This window comes from Lampris incognitus, chromosome 13 (assembly GCF_029633865.1).
Source record: "Lampris incognitus isolate fLamInc1 chromosome 13, fLamInc1.hap2, whole genome shotgun sequence".
Taxonomy (NCBI): domain Eukaryota; kingdom Metazoa; phylum Chordata; class Actinopteri; order Lampriformes; family Lampridae; genus Lampris; species Lampris incognitus.
In genome coordinates, this window is record NC_079223.1 from 43,088,758 (window position 1) to 43,100,643 (window position 11,886).

The 11,886-nt window shown below is 44.8% G+C and overlaps 1 protein-coding gene across 1 annotated transcript; it reads left to right on the forward strand.

The window, feature by feature from the left end:
* Positions 1 to 224: 224 nt before the first annotated feature.
* On the forward strand, positions 225 to 11,871 carry st3gal7 (ST3 beta-galactoside alpha-2,3-sialyltransferase 7). The gene is made up of 8 exons (XM_056291397.1): positions 225 to 273; positions 2,340 to 2,507; positions 2,994 to 3,117; positions 3,705 to 4,045; positions 6,974 to 7,160; positions 7,528 to 7,668; positions 10,448 to 10,597; positions 10,900 to 11,871. The coding sequence occupies exons 2-8, from the start codon at positions 2,359 to 2,361 to the stop codon at positions 10,984 to 10,986; spliced, it is 1,179 nt and encodes a 392-aa protein (XP_056147372.1). The 5' UTR covers positions 225 to 273; positions 2,340 to 2,358; the 3' UTR covers positions 10,987 to 11,871.
* Positions 11,872 to 11,886: the final 15 nt, after the last annotated feature.

The following is an 11,886-nucleotide window of genomic DNA, read 5'->3' on the forward strand; positions in this document are numbered from 1 at the left end:
ATGTTTGTGTCACAGTGAGATGAGTGATACCCTTAGTCTCCTTCTCTTTTACACACACACACACACACACACACACATACATGCTTGTGCATTCATCTCTGTCAGAGTATGAGTGGGTGTCATGTTAATGGTTAACCGTGTTACTGTGGGAAGGCAGGCTTCAGTAGGGTACAGCAGCCATCTTAACTAAGCCATGTTGCTGCCCGCCTCTAAACCATGAAACGCATGTGGAAAGAATATCAAATACTGCCTTCAGCCTCACTCGGACTGGCTGTGAGTTACTTTGTCTCTACTCTATAATTACTTTCATGATGATTCCATTTGTAAAAACTATTTCTAAAGATGGCATTTGTTGCTTCTGTATGTATGTCAGCGAGAGAGGAGAAGATAGCAAGGTAAATATTTAGCATTTAAGAAGTGTGAATTTTGTGACTTTAGAAATGTATGTACCTATTAGATGTAATTAACAGGAAGCGGCTATTAGCAAGTAAGTTTATTTATATAGCACCTTTTTAAAACAAAGTTACAAAGTGCCATTGCAAGCTAGATACAAAACAAATAAACAACATACATATACGGTTATATATAGAAAAATAAAAACTACAGCCCCATTACAGGGAAGGCAAGTCAGTAGAGATGGGTTTTGAGAAGCTTATTAAAGCAGTTTATAGACTCAGCTGATCTAACGGGGGGGGGGCTGTTCCAGAGGAACGGGTCTCTTATGGCAAAAGCACAGTCACCCTTAGATTTGTGGAGGGAGTGGGGTATAAATAAGAGATAAGAGACCCTGGTCGGAAGATCTAGAGGTGGAGTAAGGATGCCAATGTTGTGAAATGTATAAAGGGGTAAGACCATGTAGGGCCTTATATGTCATAAGCAGTATCTTGAAGTCTATTCTATAATTTACTGGGAGCCAGTGAAGGGATGCAAGGATTGGTGTGATGTGGGATTTAAGATTGGTATTGATTAGCAGCCTGGCTGCAGCGTTTTGCACAAGTTGCAGGCAGGAAAGGGCTGCTTGGCTGAGACAGGAGAAAAGAGCATTGCAGTAGTCAAGGTGTGGAAAAAAATAGGGTATGGATTAGTAATTCAAGATCTCTGGTTGATAGCATTTATTTGATTTCTGTAATGTTCCGGGGTTGGAAAAAGCCGGTTTGCACAAGCTTGTTTATGTGTAGGTTGAAATTCAGATTTTGGTCAAAGATTTCACTTAGATTTTTTTGAGTAGGGTTTAACATTGGTGGCCAGAGGGCCGATACAAGGTTTCACTTCTGAGAAAAACTTATTAGGATGAATAAGGAGAACCTCAGTTTTGTCTGAATTGAATTGAAGGAAATTTAGTGACATCCATTCCTTAATAGCAGCCAGGCATTCATGAAGGATACCAATATTACCCATATTATTTGGCTTAACTGATAAATACAGCTGCATGTCATCAGCATAGCAGTGGTGAGAGATGTAATTGAACTGGCTAACCAGATTGCCTAGAGGGAACATGTAGATTGAGAAAAGGATGTGACCAAGGACTGAACACTGTGGAACTCCACAGAGTGTAGGGGCAGTTGAGGACACAAAGTTTTCTATGACAACCTGAAACTTCCTGTTAGACAGATAAGACAAGAGCCAACTGACGGCAGAGCCCAAGATACCAACCCACTTATTCAAAACCAAGATGAAGTGATCAGTAATATCAAAAGCAGCAGTTAAGTCGAGCAGGACCGGGGTAGAATGTTGCCCATTGTCAGCTCGCGTGAGGGTGTCATTTGTCACTCTTAGTAGTGCTGTTTCTATACTATGCTGGTGGCGAAAGCCAGAATGGAATTTATTGAAAATATCGTGTCTGTCAATGCCTTCAAGGAGCTGCTGTGCAAAATTTTTTTCAAGAATTTTGGAAATGAATGGTAGTTTTGAAATAGTTCTGTAGTTATTTGGTAGGGTTGGATCAAGGGCAGGTTTTTTTAAATAGGTTAGGCGCTCACCATCTTAAGTCCTTCAGGAACACAGCCAGAGGCGAGAGAAAGATTAATAATGGAGAGCAGGCTAGGGCCGAGGGTAGGCTGGACCTCTATAAGGAATTTTTTTTGGGGGGGGGGGATTACATCTAAAGGGCAAGAGGACAGGCGCATATGGGATACAGTGTCAATGAGATTGTGCATGGAGAAATCAGACAAGTGAGTAGTACAGTAAACTGATGAATCAGAGGAAATATTAGCAATGTTAAAATTAGAGCAAATGTTATTGCTTTTGTCAACAAAGGAAGACTAAAAAACATTGCTGGATATTTTGTCATCACATTATTTAGGACCTAATTTTTTAAATGTACATAATGTGTCAGGTAGAGGCAGAGGTGCAGATATAATGGTGACACTGGATCTCCTCAGTGCTGAGGACCCAATCGACAGTTCCCCTCTGCTGTCCGAGGCTGCTGAGACCTCAACGGTAACACGTGACATTCAAAGACAGAGAGAGGTCCGAAAGCAAGACCCCAACGAGTTCTTCTTAAACAGGTATAGGCATGCGTGCACGATTGTTTATGTTTTTTTATTGCATGTGTGCAGCACTGGCGTGGCTAGAAATTAATTTGTAGGTGGACCTAGAAATTACTTGGTGGGCCTATAGGCTATAGCCATTTACACACATGCTCTGAAAATCCTATTGACCAAATAGTTTTTATTAATAGGGGGAGAATCATGTGAAAAGAGTTTACATCACACCATGGGCAACATAATATCAGCCACAAAGACATAAAAACAGAAAATGTGCTTCTACACCACCACACAATAAGGAGGCACAATGGCCAGTAAACAGGTGGATTGATTGCCTACGAAATGAAGAGCAGTCACCTGAGGAGTATGATTTGGAATGAAATTTCCCCCTCCGTGCATTAGGACAGAGAAATTTTAAGTTGTGCACAAGTTTGGTGAGGTGTACATATTTTAATGTCACACGCACACGCACACAGAGCCCTCTTTAACCCCCCTCTCTCTGTGCAGGACACAGAACTTGACCCTTAGCCTGGTTCTGCTGCTTGGATGGTACTCGGTTATTCTGATTCCAGCTTATTTCTACTCAGACAAATTCAGACCCGTTGATGACTACAGAGAGACTAAAGATCTGGTATGGCGTCATAATGTGGGTATTTTGAAGATCCAGTCCAATGATTTTAATTCAGTCAGCAGAGTATTATTTTAATATGTTAGTAGTGTCATTTTTTTCAGCTTCAGCAGTATCATTTGATTTGTTACAACTCTTTTGGTCGGTTCTAGAAGGTTAAGGTGGTGTGGCTCTACGCTCACAAGACTCTTTATCGATAGCTAGCAACTAGACAACTATTCATAAACACCCCAACCGACAGACTGATGAGAATTCATTGATCAACCAATCAAATCAGGGTATTAGATGATGGAATTCATTACAGGAAGTAGAGGGTTTTTCTAAAACGGTTTAATTATGTTGACAACCAGGAGGAGAGTTTCTCAAGGGGCTTTAGACAGATTTTCACAACAGCGGTTTTGATATTTTGGGTAATTTTACATCACAAACCCTCTGGTAAGAAATACAGGGAAATTGGGCAATTTTCATTGGACTGGATCTTCAATAATACCTCAAACCCTCTTTGATTTTTGTCTCTTCTTTCTGTTTTGGTTTTTTGTTCTCACCCCCTCACTTTCTCTCTCTGTCCCTCCATCTCACCCCCCCCCCAGGTATTACTAAACCAGTCAGCCTCCCTGTTATCCAGCCCCTGCCAACCTCGATGGTGTCTGGACCACCTCAAGCCTCTGTCCTGCTCTACAGACCTCCTGAACGTCCCTGTGTTTGTCGGGCTGGAGGAGCGGCAGGTTGCCTGGGATCTGCCACCTCCTCTCGGGCTCCGAGGCACCGAGGAGCAGCTGGCTCTGGCTCTCTCCTTCCTACCGCAGCTGGGCCAGCCCGCCTCGCTGGAGAGGGAGAGCGGATGCAGGCGCTGCGTGGTGGTGGGCAGTGGAGGGCTGCTTCACGGCAGCCATCTTGGATCCCACATTGATCAGTACGACACCATCATCAGGTATTTCTGTCACAGACAACTGAAAGGAAATCAATCTTGATATACTTTGCAACCTGTGCCTGTGTTTTTTTTTCTTTTCTTCACTGGCCAGCATTAAAACTTGGGGGGGGGAATAGAAAAAATAGAAAGAAAAAAAAAATCAACCACTACAATGTTATAACGGTATAACAGTTGAAATGGGGGCTGAACGGTATTGGAAGAAAAATGACATTGTGATATTACTTTTTCTGATGTGTTGTGATATTAAAGAAAAACAGGTTACATAATTTCAGCAAACACATGTGGCTTTTAACTTCTATAGCTCCATTCATAAAGAAGAATTTACTCTTGCAATGATTAGAGGGATTTTAGAGGAGGAAGTAAGTCAGTTATTCAATCCTCAGGTTGACTCAGTATGACACCACTGTATTCAGTTATGTCCTGTGATGGCCCGGCGGCCTGTCCAGGGTGTCTCCCCGCCTGCCGCCCAATGACTGCTAGGATAGGCTCCAGCATCCCCGTGACCCTGAGAGCAGGATAAGCGGTTTGGATAATGGAAGGATGGATGTATTCAGTTAATACTCACCCATCAATCCAGGCTAGTCCATGATCTACATACTATTGATTTTTATCCCCAATGTACTTTGGCCAATTACCCCGCTCTTCCAAGCCGTCTCGGTCGCTGCTCCACCCCCTCTGCCGATCCGGGGAGTGCTGCAGACTACCACATGCCTCCTCCAATACATGTGGAGTCACCAGCCGCTTCTTTTCATCTGACAGTGTGGATCACGTTATTTCCCCCAGTTCCCCCTCCCCCCCAAACACGTGCCCTGACCAACCAGAGGAGGCGCTAGTGCAGCGACCAGGACACACACCCACATCCGGCTTCCCACCCGCAGACACAGCCAATTGTGTCTGTAGGTACGCCCGACAAAGCTGGAGGTAACACGAGGATTTGAACCGGCGATCCCCATGTTGGTAGGCCGCCATGCTACCTGGACACCTTGATGTAAAATTTTGCCAAATCCTTATGCGGATGGACAAGACCATACCGGATCGGTCAAGTCTCCATACCAGATCGGTCGAGGCCTGGGTTAACAACGACCGCCATTGGTGCTGTACCGTCACATGGTACTGATGGAAACTGTGGAGTCTGCTGTGGCGACCCCTGAGAGACAGGGAACCGGCCGAAAGAAGAAGACGAAAACATCTCTTCCAACGAAGCACATTATTGTAGGTCTTTGACGCCGTGTTTACTTAGTGGGTGTTATTGTATCACCTCAGTCAATATATTCAAAAACATTTTATAATTCTATTTATTTATATCATGCCTAAAACATTCATAACCATACATACCGTCATGATACATGACAACAGAGACAAATAAAAATAAAAAACCCTGGCCTCATGAACCTTAGAGAAGTCAAGTCAATTTTATTTGTATAGCCCAATATCACAAATTACAAATTTGCCTCAAGGGGTTTTACAGCAACACAACATCCTGCCCTTAGACCCTGGCATCGGTTAAAGAACAACTCCTTAAAAAAACCTTTAACAGGGAGGAAAAGTAGGAGGAAAGCTCAGGGAGAGCAACAGAGGAGGGATCGCTCTCCCAAGATGGACAACGTGCGATGGATGTTGTGTGTACACAGTTTACACAATACAACACTGGAAGAGGATAACAGAATTATAATGGGATTATAAAATGTATGAAGAATATGATGAGGAGGATGCCAAGCAGTGTCCAGATGCCACCGGGACAGTCCAGGACCTAAGCCATTTGACCACCATCACCATGGAGACAAAAAAACCCCCAAAAAAGACAAAACACGTTAGTCACACATGAGAGTGAGAGAAGGGTATAACATTGAAACAGGATAACAAAACTATGTGGATTCATAAGGTGTAAAAAAAGAAAATGTGATGAGGAGGATGCCAAGCAGTGTCCAGATGGCAACCACCGTCACCATGGAGACCTGGGAGGAGAACAGACTACATGTGCACACAGGGGACACTCGCATCGCACCATTCACACACACAAGAGAAGAGAAAGGAGAAGACATCATTCAGAGAGAGAGAAAAGACATGTGAGAGAAGAGAACAGGTTGCGGGTGTCTGGGCAGTGTAGTGGTCAATTCCGTTGCCTACCAACACGGGAGATCGCCAATTTGAATCCCCATGTTACTTTCGGCTTGGTCGGGTATCCCTACAGACACAATTGGCCGCGTCTGTGGGTGGGAAGCCAGATGTGGGTATGTGTCCTGGTCGCTGCACTAGCGCCTCCTCTGGTCGGTTGGGGCGCCTGTTCAGGGGGCAGGGGGAACTGGGTGGAATAGCGTGATCCTCCCACATGCTACGTACCCCTGGTGAGACTCCTCACTGTCAGGTCAAAAGAAGCTGCTGGTGACTCCACATGTATCGAAGGAGGCATGTGGTAGTCTGCAGCCCTCCCCGATCAGCAGAGGGGGTGGAGCAGTGACCGGGATGGTTCGGAAGAGTGGGGTAATTGGCCGGGTACAATTGGGGAGAAAAGGGGGGGGGCAGTTTGCAGTAGTCAATAATCTGTACTCGTCGGCAGAACAGTGGTTGGTAAAATTCATTGAGACAGAAACTGAGAAAATGGAAAGTTGTTTCCATTTATCTTTCAATTCTTGATCATAATTAATTCTCTTACCTTCTAGTTAACATAATATCTATATGAACTTGTTTTAACTGATCTGGTCAGTACGGAGCAGTGCTTTAGATTTTACACTATTTAAAGACCAATATGTCTTTTGTGATGCCAAACATAATTTCCTAGGTTGCATTCTGTCAATCCCCTTAGCTTCTGATTTACCACCAAGAAGGCAGATGCCTCAGTCAGATATATTAAAATATTAAAACTGTACGAGGTGTTTGCATCATGTTGATGTTTGTCCAGTATGATCATGCTTCTGCTGTTATCGTCAGACTGAACAATGCTCCGGTGCTTGGGTTCGAGAGGGACGCAGGTTCCAGGACCACCATCCGACTCATTTACCCAGAGGGAGCCCCCCAGTCTCCCAAAGAGTACCAGGACATCAGCATGGTTGCTCTGGTGGTCTTCAAGAGCCAGGACCTGGACTGGCTCACGTCTGTTGTCACAAAGAAATCTCTGGTCCGTCCCAAGGAAATAAATAACAAAATGGTGAAACTCTGACATCATCAACAAGCATCACAAAAAACACCAACAAAACAAAAGAATACATGAATGTGTACTTATTCAGATTCAGGGGTGGGAGTGAGGAGACCAGTTATTTTAGAAGATATGTTGGTGATTTTCAGAAGCTTATTTCTATTGGCGAGGCTGAGCATGGTGAAATACCAGATGGGCAGTAGTGGAGGATGGGTTTGCTAATACTTGGGTACAGAAGGAGGAGGAGGTGGGATGTGACAGAGAGAGCCTGAGTTGGCGGATGGCAGAGAGTTTTGTGAGTTTCGAGAGATTAGTTGTGTGTGATTACCTCCTGTGTGCTTCTGTGTAGAGTTTCTGGTCCAAACTGTGGTTCTGGAGAGATGTAGTGGAAAATATTCCACTTGGACCAGAACACTTCCGCATCCTCCACCCAGAGATTGTTCACAAGACAGGACGGGTCCTGCAGACCTACACTCAGAACCAAGGAAAGGTAAGTGGTCCTGCTTGTCTTCTGTACTCTGCAGACGCCTGGATTCATGCCGTCGCTGGAGAGAAAAGCCAACATGTGCTTTAAGATTTAGGCAAATTTCAGGATTATTTCCTTTCTATTATTTTGATGTGTATCTACATATTTCAAGAAGAGGGAGGAACACCGGAGGTGTTTAGGAGAGATGGCAGTGGAGTTTCTAGCTAGATTGTTTAACACAATCTTGGAAAGTGAGAGGATGCCTGAGGAGTGGAGAAGAAGCAAACTTGGTACTGATTTTCAAGAATAAGGGTGATGTGCAGAACTGTAGCAACTACAGAGGTATAAAGTTGATCAGCCACAGCATGAGGATATGGGAAAGAGTAATAGAAGCTAGGTTAAGAGGAGAGGTGAGGATTAGCGAGCAGCAGTATGGTTTCATGCCAGAAAAGAGCACCACAGATGCGATGTTTGCTTTGAGAATGTTGATGGAGAAGTATAGAGAAGGCCAGAAGAAGTTACATTGTCTGTTTGTGGATTTAACGAAAGCATATGACAGGGTGCCACGAGAGGAGTGTGGTATTGTATGAGGAAGTTGAGAGTTGCAGGGGAGTGATGCAGGATATGTATGAGGGAAGTGTGACAGTGGTGAGGTGTGCGGTTGGAATGACAGATGGGTTCAAGGTGGAGGTGGGATTACATCAAGGATCGGCTCTGAGACCTTTCTTGTTTGCAATGGTGATGGACAGCTTGACGGATGAGATCAGGCAGGAGTCTCCATGGACTGTGATGTTTGCGGATGACATTGTGATCTGTAGAAAGAGTAGGGTGCCGGTTGAGGAGAGCTGGAGAGGTGGAGGTATGCACTGGAGAGAAGAGGAATGAAAGTCATGGAATACATATGCGTGGATGAGAGGGAGGGCGGTGGAATGGTGAAGATGCAAGGAGTGGAGGTGACGAAGGCGTATGTGTTTAAATACTTGGGGTCAACCAAAGTAATGGGGAGTGCAGACGAGGTGAAGAAGAGAGTGCAGGCAGGGTGGAGTGGGTGGAGAAGAGTGTCAGTAGTGACAGAAGGGTACCAGCAAGAGTTAAAGGGAAGGTTTACAAGATGGTTGTGAGACCAGCTATGTTATATGGTTTGGAGACAGTGGCACTGATGAAAAGACAGGAGGTGGAGCTGGAGGTGGCTGAGTAGAAGATGCTAAGATTTGCATTGGGAGTGACGAAGAAGGACAGGATTAGGAACGACTATATCAGGGGGACCGCTCAGGTTGGACGGTTTGGAGACAAAGCAAGTGAGGCAAGACTGAGATGGTTTGGACATGTGTGGAGGAGAGATGCTGGGAATTTTGGGAGAAGGATGCTGAATATGGAGCTGCCAGGGAAGAGGAGAAGAGGAAGGCCAAAGAGGAGGTTTATGGATGTGGTGAGGGGGGGACATACAGGTGGTTGGTGTGACAGAGGAGGATGCAGAGGACAGGAAGAAATGGAAACGGATGATCCGCTGTGGCGCCCCTTAATGGGAGCAGCCGAAAATAGTAATAGTAGTAGTATTTTGATGTGTATTTCCCTATTTCTAATGATAAAATCTAAGTTTATTCATGCTACGTAGTAAATACTATTGGTACATAAGATATCAAGAAACAAGTTCAATTTAAAAAAGTATATCTATTGTTGAAAGAAATCTCGCCTGTCCTGTAGATAAACATTCAACCTATAGACGACAGTGGAAACAGACTGTTATTAGTTGCCCTGTTAAGATGTCCCTTGATTTCTGAACCCAAGCCTAAATACCAAAAACAAAATCGCTGCAACCGTTCAACACTTTTAAGTAAATGCATAGTCATGGTCTCTCCAGACAGGAAACCCCCTGTCATTGTTCCCTTAACTATCAATTTTAACCCAATATTTCTGACATGAAGTTGGGAAAGCATAAAACAGTGTGAATTGAAAAGTGTTTTTGTCCGAAACAGAAACCGTTATTTGAGTGAATTAACTTCTTTTGGCTTTGTCTCTTGAGCCTATGACTCAGTGGAGCCATTTCCTCTTCAAATATATTGTATAGCATCAAAATATGAGCATTTTACATCATTTCTCTGTAGATACTCATAGGCACATCTCCAAAGTCCCTATTTGGAGTCTCCAAATAGCCTCTACAAAATGATGAGGGCCTTTTGGAGTGTATGAGACATATTTTCATAACTTGCATCCCAGACCGCGCTCTAGGGGACCAGTGCACGTGAGAAGATTAAATAATAGATATTGATTTTAATGTTCTAGTTTATTGACCCACCAGGGAAATTACTGCTCTTGCCCATATCCATAGCAAGGTCAGGGTGCTCAGTAACACAACAGCATCTCATGGCTACTAGGAATTCAGTGACGCTCGGGAAGGGCAGATGTTTTCAGACATTTCGTCAATTAATAATCGACTTCAACGGCAAGCTCAGTATTCACATCACCATACTTGCTGTTTTCTTTTTTTGGTCAAGGACACAAGTTGGACCACTATTATGATTTGTTTCAGTCGTTATCATTTTGTGTGTTAAGTTTCATTCTTTTCTTAAGGTGGATGTCTCATTTTGCAACAAAGCTCTTCTCATCTAAGATGAGACCTCAGAGATATGGGTAGACATCAGGGACAGCCAAGCCTTTTTAAGGCTATAAGCAGTGTGTGTTTGTCCCCCCCCCCAGGTGTCCAAGTACCACTTTTTTTTTTTTAACTCACATGACAGCCTGTGTCTGCAGGTGCCTTGGGCTGGTCCTGGTAGATATAAGAGCATTTTCTCTCCTTGTATAGACGGTACCGACACTCGGGGCCAGCGCCGTAGTAATGGCACTCCAGCTGTGTGACCAGATCAGCTTGGCAGGGTTCGGCTATGACATGCAGCACCCAAAAGCCCGGCTCCATTACTACGAGACCATACGCATGAACGCCATGAAGACCCAGGTATGTTTAGGCAGACTGCCTCAGCTTAGTAGGACCGTGGCACAAAGCTCACACATAGGAAATTATGTGGAACGCAGTGCCACGAGTACGCAGGTTTTCCTGGCGACCAGTCACAACACCCAACTGATTTCAATTCGTGCATCTTCAACCAAAAAGAACAGACTTATCCGTTAAATCATTTGACGTAGTGACTGGTTGGAAGGAAAACCTGCACACTCGAAGGCGCTCAATAGCCTCCGTCTACGTACAGCTTGACAACTTTGAGTTGATGACCGTAAACTGTACTGATTACCACTGTTCAGGTGGTGCATGACGTCAGCGCTGAGAAACTGTTCTTGAGGGACCTGGTTGTTGCAGGCGCTGTGACAGACCTCACGGGGGCGCTGTGAGGCATTAGCATGGACATTGAGAATATAATAAACTCCAATTGACCACATCTCCTGAGGAGATAGATCCCATCCATTACCCAAACCGCTTATCCTGCTCTCAGGGTCGCGGGGATGCTGGAGCCTATCCCAGCAGTCATTGGGTGGCAGGTGGGGAGACACCCCGGACAGGCCGCCAGACCATCACAGGGCCCACGCCCACACACACACACACACACACACACACACACACACACACACACACACACACACACACACACACATTCACACCTAGGGACAATTTAGTACGGCTGATTCACCTGACCTACACGTCTTTGGACTGTGGGAGGAAACTGGAGCACCCGGAGGAAACCCACGCTGACACGGGGAGAGGGGAGAACGTGCCAACTCCACACAGATGACCCACAATGACCCCCAAGGTTGGACAACCCCGGGCCTCGAACCCAGGACCTTCTTGCTGTGAGGAAACCTTGCTTACCACTGTGCCACCGTGCTGCCCCCAAGTGTTAGCTTTTACAAGCAAATTCTATCCAAAGGACAGAACTGTTCAGTGCTCCCGACTCGTGAGATATGGACCCCATAACCAGCACGTTACAGCAGCCCCTGTGCATCACCGTCTCCCCTTCAAAATGGTTATGAAGTCTGCAGAGCAGACTAAGCAAAGTTAAAACCACACAGTGCAAGGGCAGATTAGTCTAGGATTAAAAAGAGGCTAACATTCAATTTTCTATTCTTGCGTCATTGAGCAACTTACTGTATTACCACTCCGTTCACACAACGTTCGTGTGTGAATACTTATTTCCTTGCAATGCACATACAATGCACAGGAACAGCTTGTGTTCCTGTAAAGCACATTGTACTCCTTTTATAAAGTAAAGTGCTATATGATGAAAGATTGTTGTT